Source organism: Microchirus variegatus (genome assembly GCF_963457635.1).
Source record: "Microchirus variegatus genome assembly, chromosome: 3".
Lineage (NCBI taxonomy): Eukaryota > Metazoa > Chordata > Actinopteri > Pleuronectiformes > Soleidae > Microchirus > Microchirus variegatus.
The window spans coordinates 6607155-6623863 of record NC_139804.1 but is presented as its reverse complement, the minus strand read 5'-3'; the positions used below and the strand labels follow the sequence as shown (position 1 = coordinate 6623863).

Here is a 16709-nt window from a genome sequence, read left to right as displayed (position 1 = left end):
TACATGACATTAAGGAAACTGAATGATTATCTTAGTCTGACTAAAATCAGACTGTGAATCACATCTAAAATGTTTACATGACATTAAGAAAATAGAGTTATTGTCTTAGTCTGACTAAAATCAGACTATGAATCACATCATCCAGGTACGCTAGTCCGACAAAGACTAGCTCGATTTTAGTCAGACTATAATGTTTACATGACATTAAGAAAACAGAATTATTGTCTTAGTCTGACTAAAATCAGACTTTAAACATGCATGAGTGTCACCTCTGCCTGGTTTCCGATTGATTTAGTTAGCATTGCCTTCCACACATGGAAGACTAACGACCGTTAATCTATCAATAGATACCCAGAGTTACAGTATATTAACTTTCACAATATCACATTCAATACCGTACAACATGGTTTCAACGTATCATGAGATTTTCCGTGTCGTTACATCCCTTAGTTTTATGTTTCTCTTAATCACAGGGTCACACCATCACAGAAACATCAATGACCGAAGGCGAGGAAGACAAAAACGGAAAGAAAAACAAACAACTGAATACTCTTTTTGTTACAGGATTTTTTTTTTTACAAATAGGATTGGTCCATTTATTTTTCATTTAAGAACTGCTTTTTAAGAGAAGAACCAGTTTTCCGAGCCACGTGATCGTGTTTGTGTTTGTGTGTTTGTGTGTTGCATTATGAAACGGTCCCTGCAGTTGTCAGATGATGAGTCGTGTCCTGTGATGTGCAGAGCACCAGAATGACTCGGGCGTCTTTGGTGCCTGGTGTGCTGTGCTGCTGCGAGTCCACAGAGTCAGAGGACGCCCCCACCCCCCCTCCACACTTTTCTCGTACCGCCTGAGGTCTCCGTCTGAAAAACACTCCCTCTCTCTCTGATGCAGATGTCTTCAGTACGGGTACTGCTTCTGCTTTTTCCCAGCGAAACAGGAAAGCCAGGTGCACAGCAGCATGGCGGCCGCCGCCCCGGCTCCGGTGCAGTAATAAGCCCAGCCAATCTGGCAGGAACCTGTGGAGGAAAGTAGAGGATTATTTAGGATGATACCATTTTTACCCTTTAGTTCAACTGTTCCCTGTCACGAGGCGTTTCAAGTCTGTTAGTGTTTTCTTTGTTTTAGTCAGTTTTTGGGTTTATTTCATGTTAAAAGTCACATTAAGTACGTGTCACTTTTGGTGTTGGGTTTTGATTTTCACTTCCCCTTTTATTTTGGTAAATGTTCAGGGTTTCCTGTTATACTGACACTTCCTCCAGCTTGACACATCCCCCCCTAATTCCCTCATGAGCTTCACCTGGTTTATCCTTAGTCAATCACTCACACCTGTCCTTGATTCCCTCGCCCCTATATAGTGTTCCCAGTTCCCTTGTCAGTTGCCAGTGTGTCATTTTTGCTTCCGGAGGTTATGTCAGTGCTCATGTCTGAATTACTCCAAGTCTGTATTATTTCTAGTATTGTTAGTAGTGATGGGCAGATGAAGCCCCGTGAAGCCTTGAACCTTTCCAGCCAACTGGTTCGAGAAAATAATCAAGGAATATAATCGGTAGAATACTGGATTACAAAAATATTTGATGGCTGCAGCCCTAATCGATACCAATTTCCTATTGTTTACTTGGAAAAACTTTAAAATATAAATACAAATATGGCTGTAAATTAGAAATACAAGATACACAATTTAGCTCAAATGTGTTGTGATTTGGGTCACAATAATTTGCCATCTTTAAAAAGTGAGTCCCCATATAGAAAGTTTGAGGAACACTGTTTTAGATGTCAGCAGGATATTGACCAAAAAAAATAAAATTGTAACTTACATGACAAATAAAATTACACTGAGAAAAGATCATTTAATATCTAGTTTAAAGGTGCATTATGTAATAAATCTAAAGCAACTGGCCATAAAATCCTCCTAATATGTCACAGAGACTCAGGAATAATGTTCATATAACAAACTGAACTCACCAACAACAACAGTACAGACAAAATATTTGCATTAAAAAAAATCTTTTGCAGACTGCAAATCATGTTTGTGTTCTGAAATCATGTTTTGGCATGTGGCGCCACCTACCGCCGTCTACCAATCATTGCAGTCAGTAGAGTCTCAGCTGCTGAGCAACCAGTTACGTCAGAAAACGAAACCTAAAAGACCTCAGTATTTTGAATGTAGTAACTGTTTTTGGCCACATTCTTACATATGGCACCTTTAAGTTTTTACTTTTGTTGGTGTAATGGTCAGGTGTCCACAATTTGACTGTCCACCATGGAAAGCTAACAGCTAATAGCTAACAACTCTCACTGCATCAGGCAGAGGTCACAGTCCCATAAAAACTGTTCATCCACCAGAATATTGAGCAGTTTATCCTAACACTGGAGTCTGAAAAGTTATGCAATAATAATCTATTTAGTTCTAATTTCAAAAGGTACATTCAGGATTTTTTATTTTTTATAAAATAACATTTTGTTGTACACAAAATATAGGACCAACAATAAATTAATCTTGTGAATCTGGGAAACCTCTTGGATCATTTCCTATTCACTATAAATGACAAATACAGAGCTAGAAACAAGGTTCCTGGTTATAGTCCTTATGTAATAATGCTGTATAACAGACACAGCAGGAGGCTGGTGGCTCCAGGTTTGTTTTCACACACACGTAGGAGGAGGCAGAACATTTGCCCACTCGCTTGATGGCTATTAAATTATCGTGAGTTTGTTTCCTGCTGAGTTCTTACACGAACTCACTCAACATTCAAAGTTGTATTTCCCATTTGTACACACACGTCGTTAAAGTACGAGAGCCGGAGTCAGCAATACGGGGGGAAAAAAGTAGAAAGTGAGTGAGTCATAAAAACTAAGAAAGATGTAATATCTGTTCAAACAATATAATAAAATACACCTTCTGTTGCATTTATTTGACTTGGTAAGCAGGAGACTTTCTAGTACATTTGAATTTTAAAGGTGCCATATGTAAGAATGTGGCCAAAATCTTACTTACTGTAATCCGGTTTGTGCAGAAGTCACTTAATAGGTCGTTTTTCATCTATTTTTCTTCATATTGGATGTTTTATTGTTTGTTCTTAGGTCTATTAGGTCACACGTTTATGTTTTATTTGTTTTATTTATCTCTGATGTACAGCACTTTGTTTCAGCTGTTGTTTTTAAAGTGCTTTATAAATAAAGTTGAACCTTGAACTGTGCATTATTTCAAATTTCACAAATTCTATCCAATTTAAAGATGCCATATGTAAGAATGTGGCCAAAAACGGTAACTACATTCAAATTCAATCTACCTTAAGGTCTTTTAGGTTTCGTTTTTTTGATGCAACTGGCAACCTGTGGTTGCTCGGCAGCCGAGACTCTACTGACTGCAATGATTGGTAGACGGCGGTAGGTGGCGCCACATGACAAAACATGATTTCAAAACAAAAACATGATTTGCAGTCTGCAAAATATTTTTTTCAATGCAAATATTTTGTCTGTACTGTTGTTGTTGGTGTTATATGAACATTATTCTTGAGTCTGTGACATATTAGGACAATTTTATGGCCAGTTGCTTTAGATTTATTACATAATGCACCTTTAATATAATATTGGTATGTTTTTGTGTTTGTTTGTGTGTTATTACAATTACAAAGTGGGACACTAGCCAGAGAAAAACCCATAAAATAATGTTTCTAATGTGAGGACGGCTTGGCAGAGCCCGCTCTTTACCGAGTGCCACTCCAGTCTAATTTGTACGCACTACGTGGAAACTTCACTTTGCTCTTCACAAAGACATTTAACGCGTCCGCGTTACGAGCGGGAAAAAATGTTGTGAAGTGCTTAACATTTTGTTTTCGAGCCTCTACATTTCTCTGTCTCTTGAGAAGAATGAGTCAGCATTGTTGAAACAAAGGCAGTGATGATCGCACTCGACTGTAGCTTCACTTCATCTGCAAACAGACAGTGTGGTATGTGGTTAACACACACACACACACACACACACACACACACACACACACACACACACACACACTACTGGTTTACATGACTTCAGAGGACATTGCATTGACTTACATTCATTTCCTGATGGCTTAACCAAGTTACTTCTGACCTAATCCTAACCTTAATGACTTGACCTTTACATTTTTTTTTTGCAATTTACATTATGGAGACCACATTTTTGTTCCTACACTCTTATAAATAAGGGTTCCAAAAGGGTCCTTCTACAAGAGCTGAGGTTCTACCTGGAACCATTTGCTTCTGAAAAACCCTTTCTTCAGGAAAGGGTTTTTCAAGGGTTCTTGGTAACACTAATGGTTCCAATAAGAACCATTTTTGATCCAGAGAACCCTTTAAAACCCCTTTCATAAATAAAGGGTTTTAAAAGGGTTAAAGGTTCCACCTGGAGCCAAAAAGGGTTCTCCTACAAGCCGAAGCACCTTATGTGGTTCTACTTAGCACTTTTATTTCTAAGAGTGTAGAAGGACGACAACTCCCCATAATGTGTGTAAATAAACTAAACCCAAACCCTTACCAAACCACAAGTCAATTCTGCCCTAAACTTAAACCAGTTCCTCAAAAATGAGGTTCTGCCTCCTTAGGACTACACTTTGGTCTCGATGAGGACTACTGGTCCTGACCTGGTCAGTCTTTATGCCAGTAAGTGTCCTCAAGAGGTAACAAACACACAGCTAACTATCCTTTTAAGGACTCTCCATTGATTTGGACAACCTAACCAATGCCTTTTCTCTTACCTTCACCTCACTATAACTCAAATATTAGCTCGAAAGTTAACCAGCTCAACATTAGAATCAGGTTCTGGTCTCCATGAGGACTACTGGTCCTGACAAGGGTCAGTCTTTATGCCAGAAAATGTCCTAAGGGTTAGCATAAGTAAGTGTAAACACACACACTTTTGCGTAGCTATCCTTTTAAGGACTCTCCATTAATTTGGACAAGCTAACCAAAGCTTTTTGTTTTAGCTTGCCGAAAGTTAACCAGTTAGACTTTAGAACCAGGTTTTGGTCTCTGTGAGGACTTCTGGTCCTGACAAGGGTCAGTCTTTATGGCAGAAAATGTCCCAAAGTGTAAACAAATACAAGTATAAACACACACACTTTTGCGTAGCTATCCTTTTAAGGACTCTCCATTAATTTGGACAACCTAACCAAAGCCTTTTCTCTTACCTTAATCTAACCACAACTCAAGTATTAGCTGTAAACTTAACCAGTTCGACTTTAGAACAAGGTTTTGGTCTCCATGAGGACTACTGGTCCTGAAAAGGGTCAATCTTTATACCAGTAAATGTCCTAAAGTGGTAACGAACACACACTTTTGTGTAGCTATCCTTTTAAGGACTCTCCATTAATTTGGACAACTTAACCAAAGCATTTTCTCTAACCTTCACCTAAAGTTAACCAGTTCAACACTAGAACCAGGTTTTGGTCTCTGTGAGGACTACTGGTCCTGACAAGGGTCAGTGTTTATGCCAGAAAAAAGGGTCCTAAAACGGTAACAAATACAAGTATAAACACAAACGTTGGCGCAGCTATCCTTTTAAGGACTCTCCACAGACGTGGACGACCTGACCAAAGCAACAAAGACAGTGTTTGTGCCAGAAAAGGACATAAAAAGTATTATACAACTATACACACACACACACACATACACAAGGGACAGAAGATGCACAACCTGAGCCAAAGGCTGAAAAGCAAACACCAATTACAACAAAAAAAGTGCTTCCTGGAGATATATCGTGTCTTCCCTTTAGAGGATTTATTCCAGAGACCTATATGTGTTTCTAAGTTTGGGAAACGCTGCGATGAAGACCATAATAAAGGCTCCTCACATCAGAATTTAGTGAGAATATCTGATTAGATTTATCTGATCTAACGAGGAGCAGGGTGGGAGGATGAGGAGGCGTCTCATTAAGAAATCATATCACTCTTTCTTCCTCAAAACTGTGAAGATCTCTCTCTCTCTGAGTCTCATTAAATGTTGCATATGTTTCCTCTCTGGAGTCGAACGTGATGAAAATGAGCTTCGCCTCTTCGCAGAAAGTGGCGAATCGCTTAATAGGTCGACATTTTAGTGTGTCCTGCCGCTACAAGCCAAGGTTACGTTTGACGAAACCCAAGCTTTTTTATCGTGATTCATGAATGACTTCGTTCAAAGGAGAGATTTAATGTTCTTGTTGTGGCGTAAAAATCCACAATTCTCATCGGAGAGAATCACCGACACATGCGATCGCGCTAACGAGAGCGAGGCGAGACTGAATCGACGCCGCGCGATCGTACGCTTGTTATAACACCTTTGTTCTGATGTTTCAGCGTCTTACATGTGAATATTTTCTACTTTCTTTGCCCCAAATAACAAAGAAATGATTAAAACTGAATAATTCTCGGTTGGAGAAACATTTCTGTCAACTTTTTAAGGAACTAATTGATTGTTAGGTCCGTAAATGGTAATCTGTGTTTACCACATTTCAAAATAAGAGCGTCTATAAATGTATTTTTGTCCACAAACCAAATATATTCAGTCAACGCTCACCGAGGAGCAAAGAAAGTAGAAAATATTCACATTTAACCAAATTAAATCAGAAAACTTGCATTAGAGTATTAAAACTAGCATATTTTTTTCTTAGTATCAAATTTGATATAATAAGGAGTTAAAATCACATCTGTCCGCACACATAGCTGTAAAATACCACGCACGTGCATGAAAACACAGTTTTAGAAACTTAAAACCTCGTTTAAGAGCCCGTTTAACATTTCCCGACCTTACATTTCTTATCTTCATAAAAGCAGAACTGATAATAAAAATGGTTATTTTTGCCCTGTTGACTCCCAGCTCGCTGAACGTCAATGTTGTTTTTTTTCTCCGTCCGATTGTCCGAAGTAAACATTTTTACGTGACGTGAATATTCACGGCGTGGGCGCTCGGGTGCAAATGTCAGGTCAATACCTCCTCTTTGCTTCATTATAAAGTGTAATTGAAATCAAACTCCATGTGTGACCTTTACAGGCTTTAATGAGATGTTTTTCCTCCACTCAGCAGTTAATAGATCATTTTTCTAATCCACTTCAATGGACACGTAGTGTATCTGAAAGTAGGAGAAATTAGATCGTATTAAATCATATTATCATCTGAAAAGCTTTGATTTCAATCCTACGTTGATATTCCGATCACAGCTGACAGATTTTCTTGTGCTGCTCTGATGTTTGGGGAATAATGAATTAACATGTTTTCTCTATTAGGTAGAAATAAAAAAGATGAAATGCTGTCTGATTAGCAGCATAATAAAAATAAGAAGAAGCTGCTCCTTTACCTGCTGGTGATGCCGGCTGAATACAGAGCACAAATAAAGCTGCTGCTTATTCCCTGCACATATTTAGAAGTACAAATCACTCCAGAAATTGACTGCAACTGGGGGCCATGTTGACTTTTTATCATGAATTATAGATGGTAAAGGCGTCACGTGTCCGATAAAAACTGGTGGTTAACGCACAATCGTGTCGGTTTTGTTTCCTAAAGTCAGTTTCCAACTTTTCTTGGAGCAGAACGTCCGGCAAACACAGGACGTATTGACACAGTCAAGGGTAAAGCGTCAGCGTGTGTGTGTGTGTGTGTGTGTGTATGTGTGTGTGTGTAGGGCTTAGCGTCAAAAACCCAGTTCTAACATGGCACCGGTTCAGTTTGAAAGCAGCTCATCACAGGCGCTGATGTGTGGCCAGAATCCATATCACTGAGGCGACAGAAACAAAAAAACTCTCATCATTCTCTCTGTGTGTATTTGATTTATCTATCTATCTGCTACCAACTGTTTATTCACTCGTTGTTAGGCCAGCGGTTTTTAATATTAACAGTTACTGAAAATGCGTTCAAAGCAAATGACAAAACTTTACACTTCACACATTCGGTGTCACACTCTCGCTCTGCGTCTCCTCGCACCTCAGATATGCTGTTGGTGTGTTATAATAACACAAAATGACATTATTCCACAGGCCCACGGTTGGTGTCGTGGTTAACACTCTCGCCTTTGCAAAGCAGACTCCCTGGGTTGGAGCCCCGGTTGGAACAAGGACCTTTCTGCAAGGAGTTTGGGAGTATGTTCTCCCCATGTGTGCGTGGGTTTTCTCCGGGTTCTCCGGCTTCCTCCCACAGTCCAAAAACATGCAGGTTTGGGAATTAGGTAAATTGATCACTCTAAATTGACCGTAGGTGTGAAAGTGTGAGTGAATGGTTGTTTGTCTCTATACACTCTTAGAAAGAAAAGTGCTAAGTAGAACCATATAAGGTTCTTCAGCTTTGTCCTCATAGGAGAACCCTTTTTGGCTCCAGGTGGAAGGTTCCACCTGGAACCCTTTTAAAATCCTTTATTCAGGAAATGGGTTTTAAAGGGTTCTCTGGATTAAAATGGTTCTTACTGGAACCATTCGTGTTACCAAGAACCCTTGTAAAACCCTTTCTTCGGGAGAGGGTTTTTTCAGAAGCAAATGGTTCCAGGTAGAACCTCAGCCCTTGTAGAAGGACACTTTTGGAACCCTTATTTCTAAGAGTGTATGTGGCCCTGCGATGGACTGGTGAGCTGGGTGTACCCCGCCTATCGCCCTATGCCAGCTTATATAGACACGGCATCCCCCGCGACCCTCCGGTGGAGGATAAAGCGGTAGATGATGGATGGATGGACATTAAAAATTCCACTGGAAAAAATTATGCGGAAAGTGAGTGAAAGCCATGTTTGTAGGCTTTCACCAGGGTGATGTTTGTGTCTAAAGACAGAGGAAATTCTGCTTTTCGGCTTCTCTCACCGTCCCTGTGTCCTCTTGTCCATCTTCAACATCCTATGTCCAATATAATCACTATCCTTCTGCATGTGACCAAACCACTGCCAACCTTCACTATCTTATTTTATTACCTGTAACCTGCACCTCCATCCATCCTCTACCGCTTTATCATCCACATAAGGTTGCCAATCCCAGCTGACATACACTCTTAGAAATAAGGGTTCCTAAAGGGTTCTTCTACAAGGGCTGAGGTTCTACCTGGAACCGTTTGCTTCTGAAAAGGGTTTCAAGGGTTCTTGGTAACACGAATGGTTCCAATAAGAACCATTTTGATCCAGAGAACCCTTTAAAACCCCTTTCCTGAATAAAGGAGGACAAGCCGAAGAACCTTATATGGTTCTACTTAGCACTTTTATTTCTAAGAGTGTAGGGCTAAAGATGGGGTCACAACCTTGGCAGATCGCCTGTCCATCACAGAGACAAACAACCATTCACTCTCACACTCAAGGTCAATTTAGGGCGTCCAATTTCTGCATGTTTTTGGACTCAGATTTGTAGACACGTGAATCATTGATGTATGAATTCAGATTCATGGGCTCATAAATATATTTGTCTTGCATAACAACTCACTCACCGAGCTGAAACTGGTTGGAGCTGTTGCTGCAGGTTTGTTGGACCTCCTCGCTGTCCCATCCCAGTGGGTAGAGAGCGCAGCCCGATCCTATGAGCAGACCTGAGGAGAGGAGGAAGAGGAGGAAGAGCAGGAGGAGACTCAGTCAGTGAAGAAGATCAATGGGAGTTTAAAGAAAATAAATCATCAGCCGTGGCTGGAGGCTGACAACGCAGCGCGTCTGCGGGGGAGAAAACAACAGCAAGGACAAACTGTCATCACGGAGGTGTTCACTCAGCTCCCTGAGGACGCTCTCTGTTGTGTTTATGTGTCCTCGCCTCTGTGGGTTTTTTCATCGTTTAAAAACTTTCCTCCTGAATGAGGAAGAAAAATGCAGCAGGACTTTTTGTTTTTTTTAGTGCACGAAGACGTCCCGGGAGGTGAAATGAAGTCAAACGTTGTTTTTTTTTGTTCTTTTATTTTACGCTTTAATTAAACTTGACCAAAAAGAGACAATGAGATGTTGCTCCCCAAACATTTTCTACCTTATCACCTGTGCACAGCACATACCGATGCTACCTGTTCCAGGTGTTTTCTCGCCGAACGTCCCTTTGTGATCGCGACGCGGGCCGCGACTCCATCGCATTTTTTTTTTTTACTGCGTCTGAAACAAAGCGCTCTCTCAACAGCAGAGAGAGGGAAAAAAAAAGAAAAAAAAGCATTTTCTGGTTCAGAATAATTACCGTAGAACTCTGGAAAAAAATCCTTGAGGGACTGCTTTATGTCGGTGATTAAAGAGACTTATTACTGTGCTTAAAGCTGCACACAGAGACAAGAGTGGGATCTCGTCAAGGCCATTACATTAAGGATTAATATCCTCAATATTTGCCCGTATAGCCAGGTCTTGACAGGTTATTCCCTGGATGCCAAGGCCTGTCTCCTAAAATTACCCCTAGGGAGCCTCTGCTAGGTGTCCCTGCCATCAAATGAGTTTAATCCCCTTCCGTGTGTGTGCATGTGCATGTGTGTGTGTGTGTGTGTGCATGTGTGTGTGTGTGTGCGACTATCAGTTTTTAGGATGTGACCATGTGGCAGGAGACGGAGAGACCGTAAAGCTCTTCCTTCCAGCCTGATATCCTCTGTCATCCACTACGGCCTTATACTGCATCACAGGGCCAGATAACAAGCGGGGGATTAACCCACATGCTAACGCTAACGCTAATATGAGTGTGTGAGACTTATTCTAGCAAGACTCGCCTCTACTGCTGTCGAGGTTCCAAGCGAGCTGAGTCGATAATAAAAATAATGCGATGTCGACAGACTGCCGGCCACCGATTGGTCAGAGAGTGTCGTGACACTGGGAGAGTCATGAGCGCGGCGTCCGACACAAGAGTCAAACGGAACGATGCCGAACTCTGAGTCGAATCGCAACCCGTTCCGTCGTGTTTCAATTCAGCGGCTGCGTCAGACTGAGGCTGAATCCCAATTCCACCTGTTCCCCCTTCCCCTTTATCGGAGTTCCCCTTGGCCCTCAATACAGAGTTGAGGCTAAGAACGTTCCCCTAAGAAATGGAGACACCCCTCCATTACCGTCACGTCATCCTCACTTGATGCTCGCGGACTGCTACATCAACAACCGAGTCGGCAAGCGATATCAAAGCAGTGCGTCGGTATAATCAACCAAGGAGTAGTTATAATAACACATTCCCTGCACACTAATTTCACTTACAACCTTAACGTGTCATGTCAAGGGTTATCGGATATCTCATCTAAACAATTAGCGATAACAGTTAGCTAACCACTTACGAAAGGAACACCGGGATATTAGCATCGGCTACGACTAGCTAGTATTTCAAAACAAACTTGACTAGTGATTCAGAAAAACTGTTGACAATTGAAGAAGACCGCAATAGTATCATTACGCATGACTGTCGTAATTAAAATGCTGAAAATACATTTGTGCGAGTCCTTGGCTTGAGCCATCGCTTCCAAAAAGATTTACCGGCCAGCTTTCAAACTTCGCCGACAGGTGACACGGGGGGATGCTGGGAAATTCCTCAAAATCCTTCTTTTAGGGGGAAGGGGTGGAATTGGGATTCAGCCTGAGTCTGTGCTCTGGTAACGCAGGAAGTACCGAACGATTCTGTGAACAAATCTTTTTATTTCACCGATTCTAACGATTCCGTAGACCGAAAACAACCGATTTGCTCGCCACATAGCTTAAAAACAATCGTCGTGGCTGCATGAAACTGCGTTGACGATTGCTCTAAGACAGCAAGGGTAGCTCAACTTCCTCTAAAATGTACTGTGTTGTGTACATTTTACGTGATTAAAATGCGTCACTAGCGTTTTCCTGTTCTAGCTGTTTGTTCGCAGAATTTATGTAGAGATAACTGGGCCTGAAATGAGCTGAAAGACCAGCAACTGCCTGGTACTGTAGTATTAGCAAAACGACGTGTCTTTTGTACCAGCCAACATTTTGCAGATTTTATCCAGGTATTATCCAGGGTGTGGAAAGTGTGGTACATTTTTAGTACAATTTAGGGCTGGGCTATATATATATATATGGCCTCAAATCAATATCAAGATATATTGAGCAGTTCACCTCGATAACGATAAATGAACGTTAAGTTCGAAGTTGCTAAATGACGTCAGCGCATAATTTGCATAATTTACCATTTGCCTGATACAAGCATGTGTGCCGTAACACAGATATCAGTGCTGACACATATCACACACATGGCCAAAAAACGACTTTTATTTATTTATTTTTTTAATTATCCAATATATCGATAACGGCAAAATGACGTCGATTATCATTGTAAATTTCGATAACGATAAATTTTAGATATATCGCCCAGCCCTAGTTCAATTTCAGTTGGACTGAGCATCAGCCATCAGAAACACTGATTTCCAAACCATTGGCATTGGCCATAGAAAAGCCTTCTCTGCCCAGTTTTATTGCTTTCCCCAGGTCGCAGCCAAAGAGGACACTACAGCAAACATCATTGTCTTGTTTCTGGGAGAAAAAAAAATAGGAGAAATCAATTCAGTCAAACTCTGGCATGCTGATGAGGATGAAGGGATAGAAAAAGGCTTTGACCGAGTCTGTGTCATTACAGCGCAGGATCAGAGGGGATCCAGGGATTTTCATACATAACAAATCAGCTGCTTCTTCTTCTTCAGACCCTTAAAAAGAACTTCAGACGAGTTTATGCTTCAGACCTTAAATTAACACCTTTAGCGGAGCAGCGCGGCGGAAAGTAACACGGGAGTGTTTAATATAAATCCCTGTACAAGCAGCCACTGTGGACTATTTCACGAACATGAAAACCCGCCAGTCTACAAGGTGCAAAAAAAAAAAAACACATTTAAGAAGCACGGGCGAGTGCATGCACGGCACAGCCAGGAGAATATCATCGGTTACATAACGTTGTCAAATGTTGTTTGACTCAGATTTGTAAGAGTAAAGACTGTAAAGCTCCCCAAGCACGATAATGTATTCATGATTAATATTTAACAAAATCAGAAATTCTCTTTCAAGTTTTTGTGTAATGTAGAGAGAGAGCAATACAGCAGCATGTAATCAAATTGAATTTCCACACAGCAGAAAGGGGCGGAAGAAGAAAAGAGCCGGCTAAATGTGGGTTTGTTTCCCAAACGCCATTGTTATTCTACGCAGAAAACTGTACAATTTGCATTTGAAAAAACGCGCATAAATCGGGATTTATGGAGATTCTCAATCATGCTTTGATTTGTTAAAAATGGTAAGAAGAAGAAGAAGAAGAAGAAGAGCAGCTGTAGCAGAGAGAAGAGGGCGGAAAAGAAAGACTTGAGTGCATAGTTTCCACATCAGGTCAGATGATGATGATGATGATGATGATGATGTAGACGGAGAGCGCTGAAAATCACCCTCAACTACAGGCAGGAGGGAAATGACTGCCACGAGAAAGACAGCAGCTCCGTTCCACTGTGAAACTGCAAAAACACAGTGTATTAAGAATGGTTTCTAGGTGAACTGACACCTGTGTCTGTGTGTGTTTTAGTTTTGGGGATAAAATCACTGAACCTGAAACTACACAGTGGGTGAAACCAGTCAGTGTCACCGTGACAGATACACAGACTCACAGAACAAAAAACATCTATACCGATAAAACAACATCATTGAGAGCACCTTTTTCATTACAGGCCATGTTAAATCCCTCAGGGCTAACGACTACAACAACCACTAAAATACATTTTTGATTGAAATTGGACATTTTACTCATAAACAACACTTTGAAAAGTCCATGTTTCCCCTAAGCGACAGCTGACCTAACGCTCCTTCTTAAAGTGTAAGAAGGAGCGTTAGCTAAACTTCCCTGCTTTGCGTCACTGCTAATACTCACTAGCATGTTTGCCGTCAACTTCTTCTCCTTTTTCATCCATCTATATTTAACTAATCTCTACTTCAGTCCCTCATTTTTCTTTTTTTTCTGTTTGAGAAGTTTTTTGGGGCCTTTTAGCTTCAATATGTTGATGGGGACCGTATCTATGTTCCCCGGGTCCTATGTTCCCCGCTTTGTATGTGACCGGGGAACATAGGACCCTTTCTCTAACCCTAATCCTAACCCTACCCTTTTTCAAAAAAAGGGTCCTATGTTCCCCTGTCACATACAAAGTGGACCCTTTTTGGGAAAAACGGGGAACATAGGACCCGGGGAACATAGGTACGACCCCTGTTGATGCTAGCTAGCTTGAACATGTTTCTCTCATATTTGATGGCATTGACATCAGAATGTGTCTTAATTTTTTTTTCATATATCGCCTTTCAATTGTGTTCTCCGAATTATAGAAAGGCAATAATGTGACTGTATTTATGCCGTGTGTGTGTTTTATTGTGAAGACATTTTGTGAAGATGTCTTGAAGAGGAGTTTTGGGGATAAAATCACTGAACCTGCAACGACACAGTGGGTGAAACCAGTGTGAGCGCTCACGTGTCACAGTGACAGATACACAGACTCACAATAGTGAGAACAAAAATATCTATACCGATAAAACAACATCATTGAGGGCACCTTTTTCATTACAGGTCTTGTTAAATCCCTCAGGGCTAACGACTACAACAACTACTTGGAAATTGGACATTTTACTCATAAACATCACTTTGAAAAGTCCAAGTTTCCCCTAAGCGACAGCTGACCTGAAGTTAACCAGCTAGTGGAAGTTATACGGGCATAATTGTCCACAATATTATATTATTAAAACATTATATATGTTTAATATCCACCGATAAAGTGTAAGACAGTGAATTGGAGAAGGAGCGTTAGCTAAACTTCCCTGTTTTGCGTCACAGCTAATACTCACTACTAGCATGTTTGCCGTCAAATTCTTCTCCTTTTTCATCCGTCTATATTTAATAATCTCTACTTCAATCGCTTATTTTTCTTCTTCTCTGTTTAAGAAGTTTTTTGGGGCTTTTTATGTTCAAAATGCTAGTAGCTAGCTTGAACATGTTTCTCTCATATTTGATGGCACATCAAAATGTGTCTCAAAATAGAACATTTCTTTCATATATCAAATTATAGAAGGGTAATAATGTGACTGTATTTATGCCGTATGTGTGTTATTGTGAGGACAATTTTGTTAAGATGTCTAGTTTTGTGTTTGGCATTGAAGGCGCCATATGTAAGAATGTGGCCGAAAACAGTTATTACATTCAAATTCAAAATACCGAGGTCTTTTAGGTTTCTTTTTCTGACATTACTGACAACCCGTGGTTGCTCCGCAGCTGAGACTCTACTGACTGCAATGATTGGTAGACGGCGGTAGGTGGCGACACATGTAAAAACATGATTTCAAAACATAAACATGATTTGCAGTCTGCAAAATATTTTTGTTAATGTAAATATTTTGTCTGTACTGTTGGTGTTGGTGAGTTCAGTTTGTTATATGAACATTATTCCTGAGTCTCTGTGACATATTAGGAGGATTTTATGGACAGTTGCTTTAGATTTATTACATAATGCACCTTTAAGTTTTGGGGATAAAATCACTGAACCTGCCACGACGGTGACTGATACACATGCTCACAGCAGGCAGAACAAAAACATCAACATGTCACCGAGGGTGTACTTCAATTCCATATTATATCTGGCTCTACGTCTCTCTTTTGGCTTTTATTTATTGTACTTATTTATTTATTTCCCCGCCCCCCCTCAGGATAGATAATTCCATCAAATCCCATCCTCCACACTCACTATGTGGGTTATTGAGAGGCAGAGGCAGGGAGGCTGGTGACAAGGATGTGGCAGAAAAGACTAAACCGAGAATGAGGGGGAAAAAAAGAGAAAAAACTTCTCTCCTGTTATGTTATCGGAGCCAAACCTGCTTGAAAGAAATGTGAGAGGAAACTATACCTCCGGCTCTGATTCTCTCTGTGTGTGTGTGAGCTGCTGTCGACTGATATTTACTGTCCTTGTTTCCTGCGCTGATCCATCGATGCAGGCCTGAGCTGAACAAACTGCCAGTTCTGGGATTTAAGTAAATTAATTTCTTCCCATCATCACAGTGTGCATATGAAGGTTGTTTTTTCCCCCCCCTCTATAAATCATTGCACTAATTCTGTCAAATTTCTTCTTGACCTAAATCAAAATTCTTGGCCCCCAGCTTGAGAAAATGATCCAGAAAAGAGAAACGCATGTCAACTAAGAACAAAAGCAGTGCAGAGATGATAAAAAAAAAATCTATTTCTATCTTTTTAATGTCAGTGGTTAGATGTTATGTTGGAAGTTATTAAATTTATGGAAAAAACATAGACTGTATATATATATATATATATAAATATATGTAATCCTTTGGTTTCCCAGCTGAAGCCAACACGGAAGTAGGAATATAGTGAATAGCCACTAGTGGGAAAACTGTGAATTAACTTAACCCTAGAACACCATTGCCCGGGTGGTTTTCACCCGAGCAGATACATTTATGTGATTTTCATGAAAACCAAGTTTTCATCTTCAATATTATTATTTTTTTTGAAATTTTTTGTTCCCAAATTCCTAATTTTCCAGTAATTTTGGAGCATTTTTATATGGTCCCCTCATGATACTTTTCTTTCATTTTGTTAGACATGACACAGTTTAAAATAAAAGAACACTACTCAAATTTTGTTATATATTGTCATGTTTTCATATATTGTGATGACAAGTACTTTTTATTGGGTGTATTTATTATCTTGGGTAAAAATCACCCGGCGTTAGTGATGGTGTTTTGAATTTAAGCGACAGTGTTCTAGGGTTAAGTATCTTACATGTGTTTATTGTGGTGTATAAGTGTTCTCCAGCGTATGAA

The 16709-nt window shown here is 40.3% G+C and overlaps 1 protein-coding gene across 1 annotated transcript in view; it reads right to left on the bottom strand.

Annotated features, from left to right (window-relative positions):
• Nucleotides 1-891: 891 nt before the first annotated feature.
• LOC310924482 (LHFPL tetraspan subfamily member 6 protein) overlaps nt 892-16709 on the bottom strand; it is a gene marked incomplete at its 5' end in the record, with an annotated part of 82390 nt that continues 66572 nt past the window's right edge. Inside the window, 2 exons of the mRNA XM_083886226.1 lie at nt 892-1017; nt 9404-9502. Of these exons, the coding sequence (XP_083742352.1) occupies nt 899-1017; nt 9404-9502 (218 nt within the window). The 3' untranslated portion in view covers nt 892-898. The remainder of the gene's footprint in view (nt 1018-9403; nt 9503-16709) is intronic.